Source organism: Protopterus annectens, chromosome 2.part0 (assembly GCF_019279795.1).
Source record: "Protopterus annectens isolate FY-2018-M chromosome 2.part0, PAN1.0, whole genome shotgun sequence".
Lineage (NCBI taxonomy): Eukaryota > Metazoa > Chordata > Ceratodontiformes > Protopteridae > Protopterus > Protopterus annectens.
Genome location: NC_056728.1, coordinates 394947156 through 394967088, shown reverse-complemented (window position 1 = coordinate 394967088; position 19933 = coordinate 394947156). Strand labels below are relative to the sequence as shown.

Here is a 19933-nt window from a genome sequence, read left to right as displayed (position 1 = left end):
GCAGAGGAGAACACAATTATGTAAATACTTCTCACTCTGTTTGTGAATTTGTGCATCTAAAGAAGTGTGCACAGGGAACTGTGACGGAACAAGTACCCTTTCTGCAATTCTGCTGTTCTCATTATTTTGAATGCATGTACCTGTAATTTAAAATGAACACAGTGTATTGTTACTTCAAATAATGACTGACTCAAGACAACATTACACATATTCTTTTTATTGATAACTCTACAAGAATATTTCCTATAACACAACTGCTAACAGCTCTTTACCAAATTAGCAGCAGCTGAGAAAAACAAAAAGAGAAGATAAGAAATATAAAAGGTCCTTCTGTAGTTCAGTAATCTGTAGTTTCACCACTGTGGAAAAGGACCGCTGATCAATTGAATTTAATCATCACCTCCACACAAAGTCAGAAGAATGTCTAGGTAGTCGCCCTTTAGTTTTTCAGCCTGCAGATTAAAAAAAATGCAGAACATTAGCTAGCAACTAAGTATATTAAGACACTATTATTAAATAAAATTGCTGTGCAGTGAGTTGCATTTTTGCTCCCATTAACTGTCACATTAACAACTTTAAGAAAATTATCACCATGAAATCATCAAGGTGCATATATTAATCTGATCTCACATCTCGCTGTACTCATGTTAGTTATCCCCAAAGTAGGGTTTACTCAGGCTAAAATGATCCTTTCTTAATGTTTTTTATTTATTTATTTTTTATTAATATGCAGCAAACCCAACACTACTCCCTCAATCATAGTGTGGCATGGAATCTGCTGAAAGGTTTAAAATTTGGTGAACATGATGGTAGTAATAATTTTTTACAGCTGCAAAAGGAATGAATCTTAATTTTTCCTTCTCAGTATCTTTATGTTTTTGCTCACTTCAGAAAGCAAATTTAGTGAACCTTAATTGCTCTGTAATACTGAGAAACAAGGAAACCTATCTAGAATTAAGTTTAAAGAATGTAAATGTCCAAAATACTATATAATTAAACTACACAGACAGTTGAGTGCACTAGAATAAATGCTGTGAAGCACTCGAAAATTATTTTAGGGCCAGTCAAGTAAAATCATAAAAAAGGCAATTGTAAAAGCAATTAATATTGACCTTGCTTTCACTGACATTAACACAAGTAGAACAGCAAACACAGAGACCAAGTCTTTGCAGTCACCTACAGTAGTGCCCCCTACTTTCTGCAAACTTTCAGTCAGGTGAAACTTTAATGTCATAAATGGAGGAGCTAGAGCATATGATAAATACAGCGTTTGTTTCTTACACAACCATAATTTTAAATCAGTGCTTATTCTGTTCCATATTCTGAGATGACCATCTATGGCTACCAAGTGTACTCACCACCAGAGTGTGGAGTCTGACAGGTTTCAGCTGTGGATGCATTACTATGAAAACCAGTATGGGTAAATTAGTAAACGCATCATCTACGAAATAAAGTTTGCATGTAATATTCAAATAAAGATGAAAGCAGTGGTATGACAATAGCTCAAATGGGTGCAGTGGGTCCAGAATACTAGAACTGTTCTTTGCTACACGCTCAGTGATCAAGATGGCACAGAAACTGCTGTGACTAGTCAGTCTGAGGATTTTCTCTCGCATCTGTTTTTCCTTTTTGCGATATCTCTTGTTTGCAGTTAGCAATCAACTTATGCATGACATCATAAAATAAGTAAAACAGTTTCTACACTTAAACAGTACAGTTCAGTCAATAATTAGATTCCTGCATGCTCACACATAATGCATAATCCCATGGATAGAGAAGTTAGGATAAAGGTACCGGGGAGAGACAGATACAAAGAAAGAAAGATGGCCCAGTCTTGGTCTAGGTTTGTCAAAAAGGGGACAGGTAGTTTTTCCTTAATGAATTCAATATACTGGCATTAAGCATCACCTGCTGTCAGCAGCATGACCAGATAAGTTATGACATTATTATGCTTGTTCATATACTATTAACTTTTGCATTTTGCCTTTACTTGAAGTCATTAACACTGCCTCCGTGTATTGTAAGTATGGACAGCTACCTTACAAGAGAAAGCATATTCTACATGTATGATATACGTCTGTTTTAAATAAGCTTAATGATTAGTAATAGTTATTACTGGTTGCTTATTTATGTATTCCATCATCAATATTGTCACCTTTGTGTCAGCATTAGTGCTGGGGTACGGTGACAGTCATCCCTACATTCCTTTGCACCCTTTGTGCATCCACCTGTGTGTGTTTGTGTGTGAGCATGTGTGAGTGTTTTTGTGTACAGTTATTTCTGTGTGTGTGTAAAAAAGTAAAAGGCTGTACGCAAGAAGCAATATGTCATGGTGTGTGCATATAAGTGTGTGATAAAAACACATATGGTAATCTGTGTAGCCATAATTTTATTTATACTTGGTATAATAACAGCGTTTATTTACACATCTAGTATATATCAACACTATTAATTTCATTGGTAAATCACCCCTGTTGGAGAGAGGCAGCTTGTATATCCTCTGCTATCTAAACTCAGCTAGATGCCCCTGAATAATTTACCTGTCATTTGCAAAGAGAGCGTGGCTACGCTTAAAAAGGCCTACTAGGGCCATTACCTAGTAATAAATGTCCACTAATCTGTCCTATTTATGTAAGGTGCACACCATTTGATCAAGACCACTATTGTCAAATGACGAATGATCAAAGCAAAATGAACGAAACAACTTTTGACAGTGGCTTTTTTCTCCACTGTTGTGTGACCTCAGAGTAGTTATATTTAAGTTTAGAGATGCAGAGGTTACTTCAAAGGTTTTGAGAAAATTGTTTCTCTCATTTTTCACAGATCATTCAGCACTCGATAAAAATGCTGTTGATTGATCAATACGTAACGTTTATGCGACTAGCAAAAACACTAAAGTAAAAAATGTAAACACTACATACCCAAAAAAGAGACAATGCCACTCAAAAAATGTAGCTCACTTAAAACAACTTGCTAAATTCAAGTCTATCCTTAGATTAACTTACCAATCCTATGTAAAAAAACAAAACAAAAATAAACCAAAGCACAGAACTTCATTTTGCATTCAAAATATTATTTGTCACTGATTCAGCTTTTTCATAACATATTTCCATCATATAATGTTTCTTCCTTTTTTCCATTAAGAATGTGCAAATGCATTCACTTCTTTCATGAAGTCCAAATTTACTCATACTGTTATCAATGATCTCTACATAAAATCTCTGTAGGATTGGTAAAGCCTTGATATAAAATGTTAATACTGCTCTTCTTGAAATGGTCTTTCTGGTGTAATATTTCTCTTTCTTCAATACCAAAAATTCTAATGTCATGAGGAAGCACCAAACCTTCTACTATTTCTTTAAATACAGCTATTACATTTTTCCTCCCTCTTGTTTAATAATATTCACAGTATCAAAAACTTCATTCTCATTTTTTATTCTTTCCTTTTACCCCCCACCCCACCCTATTGTTATGTTCTCTCACAGTCTTCTGCATCTTTGTTTTCTTCTGAACTAGAAAATGCCATACTTCTCTATAGTGTAGGAAACATATTTCCATCTCTCTCCATGTTCACCTCCTTGTTTACTAGCACTCCTTACTAACTTTTTACTAACCTGTAATTTGCTCTTTTCTTTCTCATTCTTTTCAATTTCACTGCCTCCATTTTGAATTTCTTTTTCATTCTTTTCTTCTACCTCTCTATCACATTCTGCTTGTGGGGGGGGGGGGGTGTTTGGGCCAACAATGTCCTAAATATTGCCACTGCATTCATTCTGATTTACATTTTCATAAAAAAATAACCAATCTCCCACATAAATTATATCTACTTGACATCTTCTTGCAACATGTACTTCCTCATTACATATACATCATTTAATAGGCCAACTTCATATCAGCTTCCATCTATATTTACAAAATTCTATAGGTAAAAATTTCTGATTACAAACTTTCAATTGTACTTTTTCTCACCCAGCAATCCATATACATCTCATATATTTTTTAATTTCCTCCAGCAATTTCATGCTGATCTCACTATATCTATTGTATCTTTTTTTTTGTCAATCTTTTCCAACTGGTAGTCAGATCCACACATGTGAAATGATTCCATTGACCCTGAGATTTCCACTGTTAAAGCTGTTATCAAAAAAAAAAAAAAAATACAAGTTTCACTCTTTTTACTACAAAAGATAAATCACAATACCTTCCTAAATTACAATACCTTCCTTTCCCTTTATTAAATTAATTTATTAATTTTTTATTGACATTTCTTTACTGGGAAAGTCCGACTGGGTAGAAACCCATTTTTGGGAGAGACCCAGGGAGAAAAACTCCAAAGTGTTACAAAACATTAAGAATAATAATTACAGTCATTAAAAACAATACAAAAACAAATACAAGTTAAATAATTACACCAAATTAGACATAATGTGAAAACATCTGTTAATGGCAGATAGAAGTTATAGGACAATGATTTAACAGAGAAATTTTAGCTTGTTTACAGAGAAATTAAAGGTAAATTAGCATAATACAAACAGAAATTGCAATATGATATGAGTGAAAAGCAGGCTTATGGTATATTCAGAGAGACAGTGATAAAAGTAAGGAAGTGAGTGAAGAAGGTAGAGTAAGGAGGTGTAAGGTATGAACAGGTATTTGTCTCCATTTAGGGATATAGTTTATCCAGGAGTTGTGTATGATTAAGTGTATTTGTTCCATTGGGAAGTCCATGGGCTGCAAAATTCTTGATCAAATATAGTCATTGTCTGCTGGTAATTGTTCATCCACACAGACCTCAGGCAGTGTTTCTTTTCTGAAAATGGAGCTATATTTGGCCATTCTGACCACCTTACTCTTTCAGATAATCTCTTTACACCAGTTTCTTTAGCAACACAATTCTGGCATTTCAATTTCTAGCATATTATGGAACCCAAAGTCTACAGTGTATCTTCTTGAGATTCATTAATTACAACTTCACCATGATTGCTAGCAGGTACTTCTTCTGCATTTCCAAACATCACTATTTTATGTTTGTTCTCACTTTACTCCATACTATCTTCCTGCAAATCCTGTGTGAGGTATGCTGTTTCTTTCATCACTTACATCACAACTAGTCTTCTGTCCAGAGGGATACCCAGCTATACACTCACCTTGAAGGAAAGGAGAATTTTCAAATTTCTGACCAACTTTCTCAATTTCATTATGAATAACCACCACAGTTCGCCCCTGAAAACAGGTGATAAGATAATGGGTCTAACTCAGTCAACACAGATAAATAAATCAAACACACAAGGTAAACTCAATGGGAAAAACTCAAAGGAGACACCAGTATAAGGATGAGTCAGTAGCTCTGCTCCAAGAATTCAGCTGTACAATGACAGATTTTGAGTTTGCTCAAGTGATTACCTTTACAACACATAGATTACATTATACTTCAGATATGAACTTCCTGCTGAGGGTGAAGCCACTTCAGTTGTTGGTATTGGCAGTGTTGTGGTCCGATGACTTCCTTGCTCACTTCACCCTGGAGTTACTTTACTCTAGTCCCCCCTAGTCTTGAAGTGAAGTCGATCCACTTTATTAACCATATCAATCTGGACCTTCTACTACAGTCCTTCAGTTTCTTTCTGGAGATTGTGCAGAGTCTCTAGATGCAGTGGCTAGAGATTCTAATATGGCTCTGTCCATTGATCTAGATTCTCTTTCTGCAAATCATTTCCTATTAGGAGGCATGAACTATAGTTTGACAGACAACTCTGTCTCCTACAATGGAAAGGACACAAGCTGAAGAGTTGGTAGTGTTAGCTGGGTCTATAGAGTTACAGGCTTGTATTAGAGAAACATTATGCCACATATCATGTAGTAGTCAGTCATAAGAAAGCAACTTTTTTTTTTTTACTAAGAGAGATGTCTGTAGCTTCAAACTGATAAGTCACACTCATCCACATGGTAGAGGGGTTGTGTAGCCCAGTCAGTCTATTCAGATATTTTCAGCATTAGAATGTGAATTTATTGCTCATTTCTTCTCTGATAAGGTTGTTGCCATTAGATTACCTCTTCCGCTCCCATAGACAATGCCTTAATACCAGCCTTTACAGTCACAGCTATGATGTTTGAGATTTTGTTGCCTCTACTATGCATGCCTGACAACCTGCAGACAGGAGCCTTGCCCATCAAGCCTAGTTATGACTAGTACTGATGTTCTTTACCAATGATTTTTCAGATATTGTTTATGTCCTTTACATCAGGAATTTTCCAGCAGCCTTCAATGAGGCTCTTGGCTTTTTTTTTTTTTTTTTTTACTGTGAACAATAACAAGGGTAACAAAAAAGCAACAGTGTACAGCAAATAGATACACAAATCGTGATATACAGGACAGATAATTTTCAACCATAAATGTGTTTGGGTAAATAGTTTTATAGCTTAATCTGAAAAACAATTAAGAATTTACATTACCATGACTTTGAAATAGACATACTGTGTGTGCTACAAATAATAGACACAAAGCTAAACAGAAAAACAGAATGAGAAAATGGATGATGACAGATGAAAGATGTAAGAAGATGAGGCCTTGGCAACTATGACAAAGAAACTACCTACATGAAGTCTTTGATATGTGGAGAGACCGATACACAAAAAATACCACAAACCATTGATTTTTCCACTGATGGAGCCTTACACTTTAAACACATTATCCTGAATCTCTACTTCAAGCCATGCTTCACTTTTGAGCCTAACATATTTTGTTAACTGAAGTTGTAGGCCGGTTGTAGATATTTTTGAAAGAGTTCTCCGTTCAGAGGTGATACATAATACAGTAATAAATGAAATGTGATATAGCTACAGGTTTTGGGGGAACTGTCCGCTTTAAAGCTGCAGAGAACTCTCCTAGGATCCATTGACTAGGGGAGACTTCAAAGGGATATGTACGATATACCAGTTCTTTTCTCCAAGAAAGTTTCAGATCCATTGTACTTGAGTGCATTCCCAGAATTTAAGATCTTCATCTACCTTTCTCCTGCAACAGGACTGACTCAGGTCTGCATTTCCATATCTTACTTCAGTAAGGCTTGCTGAAGTCCAGTATCCATTGTATATTAGCCTCAGCTGATGAATGGCTAGTCTTGGAGTTTTAGTTAATCCATGTAAGAGCTAGAATGCAGAAGCCTTCATCTCACTCTTCCAAATCTGTGACAGTGGTCCTTTAGCACTTGCCAAGATTTGTCTATGTAAAGTGTGGTGAGTAAAGCATATACATGCATGGACTTGACTGGCATTAATCCTTTGGCCAGCACTTATCACTAGAGTTTGTGAAAGGATGTCATATTCCTGTGTAAGGCAAAAGAGGTAAGAAGTATAAAAGGAAACATCTTAATTACAGATACCTTCAGAAATCATTTGAAGGACAATTAAAATTTATTTTTAAGTTCAGCAATACTTGTCTACCCCTTTGTCTTATTAACTGACCTGTTTGGCTTAGTCTTAATTTTTTCTCATGTTTTCCACCTTATCAACTTACCATCTATCTTTAAAAGGGCTTACCCCAAATGGGAACTGTGAAACGCCAAATATCCAGTTTGGGGTAGAGGTTGTACAATTACCTTACATCCTCATGTGCTATACTGATTGAGTATTATCTTGTAAGTGCTGGGGTAAGGCTCAGCAGCAGCGTCTGATTGTTGTTGGTCTGCAGCTCTGAAACAACTTGACTTCCAAATCAGCCCATAAAGGGGCATAGGTCTCCTGTACAGAAAGATAAGGAAGGCTGATGCATCTGCGGCCCAAGTCTGGCAGACTGATGCCACCATTCATCCTAAAAAAGAATAAACTTGTCCTAGGAATTTTCGGTTGCTCCCCATCTCACACAAACTGAACCATTAGAGCTTTAACTTTTTTCAGTCATTTACAGGGATGGGAAATGTCTAAAGACATAACTAAGTTTGGGTTAGAACATCATTAGAAGAATCAGTATGCATCTCCACCATGATAGTTGGAGTTTCCTCCATGAGTGAACTCAGATAAACACGCTTTCCTATAATGGTCGCCTATTTAGGTTAAGCATATGCAAATAGTCATTAACTAATATGATACCCAAATATTTAGAAGGTGTTTAGTACTATGATAAGGTAGCGGTCCAGTCTCAGAGAATTCTCTTTCCCTGCAAGAGGCTTCTCTTCCCTAACCCTATTTAAAAGAAACCTGGACCAGTGGATGGGAAATGGGAAATGCACCCCGGTCTAGCACCATGTCTCTAATGGACAGAGGCAGCCTGTAAATGTTGTCCTAGCTTACCCTTAAATCAACCTCTAAGGCACATAAACTTGTGGGATACAATTGGGATTCTTTGCTAGGCTTATAAAGACCTAAGCGGTCATTAACCTAGTAAACACCTATGACACTTTTACTCAGTTCTGTTACCTTATTGATTGGCTATAAAATCATTTTAAGTTTACTTTTAATCCATTACTGTGTAAAAGGTGAAAAGAGTAACTACATAGTGGGAGCAGTAAGTAATATACAGTCATCTGCAAATAAAATATGTGAGACTCATGATCCAGCTATGTAGTTCTCATCCTTTCAAATCTGGACAGTTTCCAATACAAAGGGCCAAAGGTTTGATGGCTAAAAAAAAAGAGTGAGGTTGAGAGAGGGCATCCTTGTCTGTTGCCATTACATACGTAAAAGGATGGTGAGATAACTTGGTCTGTTAAAATTCTAGCATAGGAAGAATTATACAGGACTTTGATTACGATGATAAATTTCAAAGATAGGTCAAACCTGAGAAGGACTTTGGACTTTCTACAGGCAGTCTCAGCAGATGGAGTTGAAGACTTTTTCAAAATTCACCTGTATTGCTACAGCCAGTAGGTTATTTATTTCCTCTGAATGCATACATAATAGCAAGATATGAAGATGGTAAGTTCCTAACCTTTTCTTAACAAAGCCTTCCTTGTCCAAGGTATATTAAGGTATGAAGCATGCTGTTTTGTCTAGCTGATAAAATTCTGGCATATAACTTAGTCCATGAATTTAATAAATACATAGGCTGATAATTACTTACTAACATGGGATCCTTAGCTGACTTAGGGATACTAAGACATCAGACTCATGCAGTGGCAGTGGCATTGTGCCAAACTCTTTGATCTGGTTGGAATAGGGGTCAGGAAGCCTCATAATATAAACATTGACTGTTAATCTATCAAGGCCTGGAGCTTTCCCTGAAATTGATGTATTCATTGCTTGAAAAAAATTCCTGTCTGGTTATTTCTGTCTGGAAGTTGGCTTAGATGATTAAGGAGCTGTTAATGAGCTGTTTTCTGTGGTTCAGTGGTGCAAGGTTTGACTCCTTCAGCCTCCATTGTCTAAATGTGTGATTCTAAGTTAATCACTTAAGCAGACAGCACTCCCAGGCCAAGTCTGAAAAAGGACCATTGAGATCAGTGCTCTTCCCCAAAACAAACACAAATAAAATAAAATTAATAAAATACAAATAAAATTAATAAAATATTTATTTATTTAACGTTTATTTACTGGGAAAGTACGACTTGGAATGAGCCAATTTTCAGCAGAGGCTCGGAGAGAAACACTCCAGATCCAAGTCTTTGTAATGTGGGAAGAAACTGGAGTACTCAGAGGAAACCCACACAAATGCAGGGAGGACAAGCAGACTCTGCACAGAAAGCACTCCAGCCGAAAATCAAAAAGGAGAACATCTTGCTGTGAGTCGACAATGCAAACTGCTGCAGTACTGCACCAAATATTTCCAAAATATTAATATGCATCTGGATAGCTAGAGGATAATACATTTTATCTAGTTTCTCAATGGAATGGGGTTCTAACTGATTCTGCTTAAGTTCCTTTTGTCTACATAAAGGGGTTTGTAATATTCAATAAATGCATTGTTTATGCAACTAGGGTTAGTTAAAATTTTGAAACTAGAGCATCTGGAGAATGGTTAAGGTATCCTCTAATACACAGAACAATAGTAAAACAAAACAGAGGAAGTCACTGCATGGTAAAAGTGCATAAATGGTTTATTAAATAGTGATTAGTGCTTCTTCAGATCATATAAAATCCAACATGAAAACACACATTCAAATATCTTGCAACTGATACAAATTAACAAATAAAATCATTTAAAAAGTGCACGTTTTAAGACACGGTTTTAAAGAAACCACTTCATTAAGTCCATGTCCCCTACCTGCTTGCAATAAAACAATCCATCATAACTCTGTTCAGTGCAGTTAATTAAATCCCCTAGTCTCATGCTTTCAGTTAACAGTTGTATAACCAAAAAAAGATGTGTTGCAACAAGCACTTTAGTCTGCTTAGCAAGAGCATTTCCATCACCTGATCTCCTACAACCGGAGATATGTTCATGAATCCACTCAGTGGTTAATTTTTCCTACATAAAATGACAAACAAATTTTACAAACAGCTAGGTAGACTAAATTGCGGCTAATAAACTTCATATAAACCTACATTTTCTGCCTGCATCTGGATGTATAAATTATTACTGATCACATACAAACAAAAATTGTAGGATCTGAAAGCAAAAGTACCAATACGTTGACTTCGCTGTATAGTAGCATCCGTATTACTATAGTCCTTGTAACAGAGCATCTATTCATATCAAAATTACTAGATGCTAAATATATTCAGATTTACTTGCTGTTCTGCTTCTATGGAGATTGGGGCATGGCTGAGGGGCTTACCAAGATTGAACTGGATTATGAATCGAACAGACTTGTTTCCCTGGATTTGCAGAGAAGGAAGGTTCTTGTTGCAGAAGGTAATCAGTTACTATCTTGTCATACTGACATGGAGAAGCAAGTTAACCATGTTGGATTTGATATGGAATCATTACGTTTAGTTTCAAGAGAATCTGAAAGTAGTTGACTCAGATACAAATGGCTTCACTGGCAATGCTTGCATTTTGAAGCCTGTTTGCATCACAAAGTAATACCTCTGGGTTTAAGAATTATGCAAGATACCAACTTATGGTAATTTATACCCAGAGGTACTCAGTAAATGACAAAAACAATCTTGACCAAAGTTTTAATTATATTAAACTTTTGATTTTTTTAAACCAATGGAGGATTCGCTGAATAATGATATTTATCAGTTGTAACAGAAACATCATTATCATTTTCCATCTGATGTTAGAAATGCTGTGTTGGATGATGTTGCCAATAAAGTACAGTTGTGTACACTTACCATAAATGTAGATGTTAGAGTGTATTCACTGTTGCAGTCCTAACAAATGGGTTATCCGGACCCCGGTAGCCCTCGATCGGCCAGAATACCAAAGGTAAGTAAATATGATGTTGGTTGCCATCAGTTGTAAAAGACGTCAGGACGTCATATACAAAAGGAGGCAGCTGATGCCATTTCCTGAGTTTTTCTTGCCTTAACAGTCAGGAGCCCCCCAAAAAAGGCTTAGACCAAGATAAAAGCATCCTTGGTAAATAAAATAAACCAAACCCAGCCTGCACCTTAGGAAAGGAAAGCAGGAAAAAACAAAAAGGGGGAAGGGGGGGGGGGGGCTGGACTGCAACAGTGAATACACTCGAACATCTACATTTATGGTAAGTGTACACAACTGTACTATGTTCATCGTGTTTCACTGTTGCAGTCCTAATAAATGGGTTTATTCCCAAAGCCCAGAGAAAAGGGAGGAGGAATACCAACAGTATCAAGGATTGGAGAGAATGCCCTGCAAAACAGCAGTGGCAAAACTTGCCCTGGATCTAGAAAACAAAGGCAAATTATAATGCTTTGTGGAGGTGTGTACAGAAGTCCATGTGGCCTTCCAAAATGTCTTTAGTAGGGACACCCCTTAAAAAAGCTGAAGTGAAAGCTGCTCTAGTGGAATGGGTCCTAACCCCTTGAGGAAGAACCTTGTCATGAAAAGAGTAACAGAAAGCTATACACGGTGCAATCCATTTAGAAATGGTTTGCTTGGAAATAGCTTCGCCCTGAGCTCCAGGGGCAAAACTGACCAATAGCTGAACTGATTTCTGAAGTTCTTTAGTCCTGTCCAGGTAAAACCTGAGCTGTCTGTGTACACCAAGAGAATGCAGGATCCTTTCCCCTCTATTTTGTGGATTAGGAAAGAACATAGGAAGGTTTATGGACTGTTTAAGAGTCAGGCTGGAAACCACCTTAGGCATAAAAGAGGGATTGGTTCTCAGAGAAACTCGATCTGCATGGAAGATAATAAAAGTCTCCACTGCCATCAAAGCTTGCAGCTCAGAAAGTTTTCTTGCTGAAGCTATAGCCAAGAGGAAGGCAGTTTTCCAAGATAGAAACTTTAAATCTGCAGTGGTGGCTGGCTCAAAAGGAGGTAAGAGTGAGCTTTTCTAAAATGAAATTAAGGTCCCAAGCAGGAGTAGGTGATCTCCTGGGAGGTTTTAAGTTGCTGGCCCCTCTGAGAAACTGCTTCATCAGTAGATGAGAGAAAATGGGTTGTTCAAAATAACAATGAGCAGAAATAGCTGATGCATGGATCTTGATAGAGGAAAAAGAAAGGCCACTGTGAAGCAAATCAGCCAAGTAATCCAGGATCAGAGGAAGAGAAGACTGGGAAGAAGATTCCCCTCTAGTCTGCATCCAATGACAGAATCTTTTCCATTTGTCAGCATAGGATTTCCTAGTGCTAGGCCTCCTGGCCTCACGAAGTATCTCAACCACCTGCTGGGAAAGAGAAGTACAGAGGGGTTGATTCATGCTATGAGCCAGGCCACCAAATGCAGAGACTGAGGATGAGGATGCAGAATTTTCCCCCTTCATGAACCAACAGATCTGGTATCAGAGGAAGAAGTCAAGGAGGAAACAGGGAGAGACTATGAAGCAGTGGTACCAGTGCTGCCTGGGTCAGTCTGGTGCTACGAGAATGGCCCTTGGTCTTTCATCCCTGATCTTTAACAGCACTCTGGGAAGAAGAGGCAGAGGAGAGAAGGCATAAACTGAAAGTAGCAGCCAGGGGAAGAACAGGGCATCCATTCTCCAGGCCTTGCTGTGATGCTGTCTGGTGCAAAAGACTGGTAGAAGGTGAATGATGCTGTAGAAGACTGTCCTGTTCAAGTGCCACTTGTGAGGATCCAGGGTCTGTCTGCTCAAATGGTCTAGCAAACTGTTGAGTCTCCCTGGAAAAAACTGAGCTAGTAGATGTAGGCCCAAGGATGCTGCTGTGGACCATAGAACCATACTTTGTCTGCATGGGGGGTAAGAATAAGCCCCTCCCTGCTTGTTGATGTATCACATGACTGTGGTGCTGTCTGTTCTGACAATCAGAGTTCCCGGAGAAAGAAAATGCTGGAAAGCCAGTACGGTCTGCTGAACCGCTATCAATTCCTTCAGATTTATGTGCAAGTTCATCTGCTGGGTGTTCCAACGTCCCTGTATGCATCTGCCATCCAGGTGAGCTCCCCAAGCATAGTTCAATGTGTCGGTGGTATGAATTTGGATGGCAGGAGGTGGGCGAAAAGGCATGCCTTTGTTTTGTAACAGGCTGTTGTCCACCAAAGGAACTCTGTCTGCAGACATGGAAGTAGAGGAATTATGATATCTAGGTCCTGTGTGTTGACACCAAAGGTTTGAGGTACCAATGCAATTTCCTCACATGCAGTCTTGCATATGGAATCATGAGAATACAAGAGGCCATGAATCCCAGAACTTGCAGGTATTTCCTTGCAGAAAGCTGGAACAGGCTTCACAATCCTTGAAGTAGAAAGTGACATCTGCTTCTTCTGGGTGAGATATATCATCTGGGCGGCTGTGTTCAGACTCGCTCCCAGGAATGTTCTCCTTGGTTGGTATAATTTTTTTATTTCTTTTCGTTGAGTGTGTAACACAGGGAAGACAGAATTCTTCACAAATTCCAAAACCTTTAACAGTTGTTCCCGAGCATTTGCTTGAATGAGACAATCGTCCAAGTATGGATAAATCTGAATTTTCTTCTGCCTGCAAAAAGCAATGACTGGAGCCAGGCACTTTGTGAAAACTCTGGGGGCAGTAGATAAGCCAAAGGGCAGCGCAGAGAACTGAAAGTATTGCTTGCCTGCTCTGAAACAAAAGTACTGCCTGCAGCTTTCCCTGATAGGGATGTGCAGATAAGCTTCCTTGAGATCGAAAGTTACCAGCCAGGAGTCCTTGGCTAGCATTGGCAGTAACTGATGCAGAGTGAGGATTTTGAACTTTGGTATCACAAAGTAGGAGTTCAGAATGGATAGACCTAGAATGGGATGCCAAGTGCCTTCTTTTTTTGGAACTAAGAAAAGTCTGGAGTAGAAGCCCTGACCTACCTGCTGTGCAGGAACTGGCTCTATTGCCCCCAGATTTAACAGAGATGAAATTTGCTTTTCTGCTTCAGCCCTCTGGTTTGGGGGAATGTCTGGGAATCCCTTGGGCACAGGAAAGGTGCGGAAGGAAAATTTGTGTCCCACGGATACAGTTCTGAGTACCCATCTGTTGTCTGTGATGGTGGCCCAAACATTTGCAGAAATGGCCAACCTTCCCCCTAAAAGAAACTCTGGGCAAGCCGGAAGAGGCAGGAGTTGGCAAGAAGGCCAGAGTAATTGAGAATGCTTGGATTGGGATGTAGGCTTAGAACTTCCTGTCTTAGAAGTGGAAGCATGCCATTGCTTAGTCCTAGGGCTAGCAGCATGCCCCCTAGGAGATTTGTAACCTCTAGTCCTGGAACAGTTCTGTCTGCTGGTATCAGGAAAAGTCCAATTTTTTAAAGGGTAATTCCTGCTGAAGCGAGGAGGTTGAACTTGCAGAATGTCTTTAACTGTTTGCACAGACCTGGCTTTATCCTCCATCTTTTTCAGCACCTCCTCTGCTTTGCTGCCAAAAAGACTGTCCTTGTGCAAAGGTACATCTAAAAGCTTAGACTTGACGGGCTCTGGAAGGAGCTGTTCCCTGAGCCAAGCATGTCTTCTGATAACAGATCCAGTAGCTGTTGCCCTGCAGGAAGTTTCTAAAATATCAAAACCACAATGTAATTAATGTTTATTGACAAGACTGGCAGAATGCAGCAAATCTTGCATATCTTTACTCTCTGCCAATAAAGGCACACCTGCAATCTTTGTCTTAATAGCCTCCAAGGTATGCTGTTGATACTTAAGCATATGAAAAAGACAATTGGTAGACCTAATAGCAAGAGTGGCGGAGGTATAAACCTTTTTGCCCAACCTATCCAGGTTCCTAGATTCTCTGTCAGAGGAACAGGATTCTTAGTAACAGTGGCCTTAACCCCTTTAGACCCCTGAGAAATAACCTCTGGGTCCGCTAGAGGATTCCTAAAAAGAAACAGATGTGAAGCAGGAACTCGACAGTATCAGTCAGGTTTCCCGGAAGCAGAAGGAACAGAATTTGGATTTAAAGAATTTTCCAGGAAAACATCATCAGCTACTTCCAACACTGGTGGAATGGCCGGAGAGTTATGCTGAGGCAAATCCAAGAACTCCCTGATTCTTTTCTTAGACTGGGGGTAATCCTGACTTTCCTATTTAAAATGCTCCCTAAGAGTACTCAAAATATCACCAAAAGAGTAATTTTCTGGAGGAGAAGCAGAAGGAATAGATTCTTCTGCATCTGAATCCTCAAAAGGAGAAAAACCTGAGAAACTTCCTCTTCATTAGCAGAAATGCTAGAAATATCAGAACCCGAATAAGCCAAAACCTCTGGGGACAAATCCCTACCCCTTTTGCAAAGAGGAGGCTGGGAGCCCTGAATAAGAGTCAAAAGGCCATTTTAATCATTTGGGTTTGAAGGGTATGTGAGGAAGCTGGAGCCTGCTTTCTTACAGGCTTGTGGCTGGAGGATCTACCTCCAAGATGGAAGTATTCAGGTGCCTTAGCCACAGCTGAAGTCGTGGCAGAGGTCGTCTGTATATGCCTGCTGTCAGAATGAAGAAAGGAGGCCTCAGAAGCCGGTGCCTGCTTAGCGGCTCCGGATCCAGCCAAGGTGGTGACAGGTAGAAGGTCAGATGACAATATGGAAGCCTGCGGCATGGAGGACTCCGAAATGGTCTCAACAGAGGCCTGCAGTTGAAAATCTGAGGTCTGTAGGGGCTGCAAAGGCACCTCACTGACCACCACTGGGCCGACGACCAACGTAACAGGAACATCGTCAGTAGAATTGACCCTCAGAAGCCTGTCGTGGTCTTTATCCTTATGCTTCTTAGGAACATCCGAATTTGGAAGACCAGCGGATGCCATACCGACGAACTTTGGCCAAACTCCAAAATGCTTATCTAAAAACTTAGCCCAACAACGAATGGTACACGGATTAAAGGAGGCACAGAGATTAGTTAGGAATGTCGTGTTCAAGGCCTAAACAAGTAATACAGTAAGAATGAAAATCTCGGTGAGGAATCTGCTTTCCACAGGCAACAGTCTCGGCAAGGCAGGAACCCAGGAGCCTGCACACCATAGCCAATGTGATTTACCACTAAGCCATGGCAGATATTCATTAAAGCAAGAAAACAGGACCCCCAATGGAGTACTTAGCTTTAGTTGTCTTCAACTTAGTAGTCGGAAAACAAAGGAAGGTAAACGGCTGACCGGCACGTGTGCAAAAATGTTTCTGCTTCGGTCTCCGCGGTAAGAAAGGCTGAGGAAATGGTGTCAGCTGCCTCCTTTTGCATCTGATGTCCTGACATCTTTTACAACCGATGGCAGCTGACGTCATATTTACTTACCTTTGGTATTCTGGCCGATCGAGGGCTACCGAGGTCCAGATAACCCATTTGTTAGGACAGCAACAGTGAAACATGATGAACATATTCTGTTTATAAAACCTGACTTATGCTGCAAAAGAAAAAGCTAAGCCGGGATTTGTTGGACTTTAGCTCTGGGAATGTATTCTCCTGGCCAAAAATGTCTCGAACTGCTGCTCCCAGAGATGTACAAGGCAATTCTTTGAGTGGCTCAGATACAGCAAAGAATAAGGTAGCTTGTTCAGCTGATGTCAGTGACTCTGCCAACATTTTACACACCACCACTCTTCCAGTCGAAGCAGTCAATGGTAATGCTTTGCAACTGGGTACGGATGTTCATAGGAAAGTATCACCACCTCCTCCACTGAATGACCAGTCAGTTTTTCCATCACTGCCTCTACTCATCAGAGATACTCTCTCAATAAAACGTTTGCACAGTAGTGGGAGAAAACAGCAGAAATCAGCAGCCAACCAGTTCACGTATCCCACAATCTAGACGATGTAGGACTAGGAAAAAAACTCTTTAGTATGGAATATCTCCTCAGCTGAGCTGACTGCACAAGTATCTTTTTTTTTTTTAGAGAAAGGACTCTCATTCATACCATCTTCAAAATTTGACTTTTGTGACTGTCTTAGATCTAAAGCTTTTTGTAAAGAATATGATGCTCAAATTAATATTTCATGTAGATACTGAAAAGAATTATTTTAGAAAGCCTAGTGCGTTTGTACCTTCACTTCATCCTCTTCTGGATGCTTTTACTAAGGTCTGTGAAAAGGGCCTCTTACAAGCTTTGACAGTAATACTAAGAGGTTTTGTAATCTATTACATGATGAGATTTTAGCTATGAAACAGTTGCAATAGCCTAATGATACAGTCATTCAAATGGCCGATAAGGGAGGGGCCAATTGTTATATTAGACACAAACGCTTATTTGAACAGCATGTATGGAATTTTGTTGGATACTATCACTTATTGCATCATTAATCGCACAGATGTTAATAATATGATTAAGAGGGTGTATGATGATCTATGCAACTGCCTTATGAGTGCATAGCTAAGGAATTGTTTGACTTTTTTCTAATAGAACATCCTTTAGTACCTAGAATCTATGGATTACCCAAGATCCATAAGAAGCTTACATTACCACCCATGAGAACTTTTTGCCTCTGGGAGAGGGTGGTTGAGTGAGTCAATATCTATTTACATTGAGAAAATGCTGAGACCTGCCTCAAAAAATGCTCATACAGTTTTATGTGATACTAAGCATTTATTACAATCTCTTTACAACACTGTTAAATCTACATCCTTATTTGAAAATGCTATTATGGTAACACTAGATGTAGCATCACTTTTTACGGTCATAGCCAATGATGTGGGTAAAGGGTTTGTTAGATTATACCTTGTTGATCACAATGAATACTCAGACAGATATATCTGATCTGTATGCTCATATAGTTAGTACTGGAGAACAAACTCTTTGTTTTTGGAGATAAGTACTACTGGCAGAAATTGGGCACAGCTCTGGGTGCATCTTGTGCCAATAGCTATGCCAATACAGTCATGGCACAGTGGGCAAAATCACTGGTCTTGAAAGGGAACTCCTTCTTGGATTATATTAAATATAAGCATTTTTTTTCTTTTTCGGCTTGGCCCCTCACAAGTTGACTTTGTTTACAGAATATCTAAACTCTTTCATTCTACACTTTACTATGAGAACATCTAGACAAGAAATATATTTCTTTGAAGACATCAGATGGTAGGTTCTCCTCTAGGCTGTTCATGGAAATCCTGTAAAAGAAATAATGTTCGACACAGAAAGAGCATGCATCCTAATCATATATATCATAATTTAATGAAAGGACAAGGGATGAGGCTATCAAGATTCAACTGTGAGGACACAGTTTCAGGCTGCTCTTTCAAACTTGAAATCAGAATCGTTATGCAGGGGATACTCCATATGAGGTGGATGAACATTTAGCACCTGGTAACTGATAAGAATGGCAGAGCTAAACCATACTATTCCTGCAGAAGAGCCCTCACTGCTGTAATGAGGGCTCTTTGAGAGCTAAACCTTAGGGTTCGGGTGTTCCGTTTACGTATTCATCTGATACAAGTTTGATTTGCAATATTTTTAAAAATAATTGGTTCACATTAACTGCAGATAAGATACAAGGCATAGTTGGCTCAAGACAGAGGTTCTCTTTTAAGAATAAAAAAATCCTTAAAACGGATACTCTGTTACAAGAACCATAGTAATAGGAATGTTACTATACAGTGAAATCAACGTATTCCCACTTTTGCCTGCAGATCCTGTAATTTTTGTTTTTGTTTTACGTGACTGCTAATAATTTATTCATACATCTAGATATAGACAGAGAATTTAGGATTAGTTTATATGCTGACTGTTCTAGCCGTAATTTAGTGTGCCTAGTTCTTTGTAAAACTTATATGTCATTTTATGTAGGTAAGGCGAACCACTCTCTTACAGAGCAGATTTGTGAACATATCTATGACATTAGGAGATTAGATGACAGAAATGTTCTTGCTAAGCATACTAAACAGCTTGGTACAACACATTCATTTACTTATTTGGTTATAGAACTATTAATGGAAAACATGAAATGGGGGGATTTAATTAACTGCCCTGAACTGTTACAGTTACGATGGATTGTTTTATTGCAAGCAGATAGGGGACATGGACTTAATGAAGCAGTTTCTTTCAAACCATATCTTAAATAATGTGCACTTTTTAAATGATTTTATTGGTTACTTTGTATCAGTTGCAAGATATTTAAATGTGTGTTTTTATGTTGGATTTTATATGATCTGAAGAAGCATCGGTAAGATGTGAAAAGTGCTAATCATTGTTTAATAAACCGTTTATGTACTTTTACCATGCCATGGCTTCCTCTCCTTTGTTTTACTATTGGTTAAAATTTCACCTCAATTATTCTTAAGGATGTCTTTAAGCAGTTTCAAACTCACCTTCTAGTCAATGGGCTCACGGATACTTTTCAGTCTGGGTTTACACTTAAACCAACGAATGAACCTGGATGCCACTGTTCAACGAAACAATAAAGCCATGGAGAGAAATGTAGGCAGACTTCCGTTTAATAGTAAAAGCCACAAAACAACAAAACACAAACATATTCAACACTTTGTTTTCATTTCTAGCACTTCCTCAGATGTGGGCTGTCACAAACCAATCC

General features: G+C 38.8%; 1 protein-coding gene across 1 annotated transcript in view; it reads right to left on the bottom strand.

Moving 5' to 3' along the window:
- Positions 1–201: 201 nt before the first annotated feature.
- LOC122793101 (annexin A1-like) overlaps positions 202–19933 on the bottom strand; it is a 401547-nt gene continuing 381815 nt past the window's right edge. The window contains exon 13 of the mRNA XM_044060832.1: positions 202–452. Within this exon, the coding sequence (XP_043916767.1) occupies positions 390–452 (63 nt within the window). The 3' untranslated portion in view covers positions 202–389. The remainder of the gene's footprint in view (positions 453–19933) is intronic.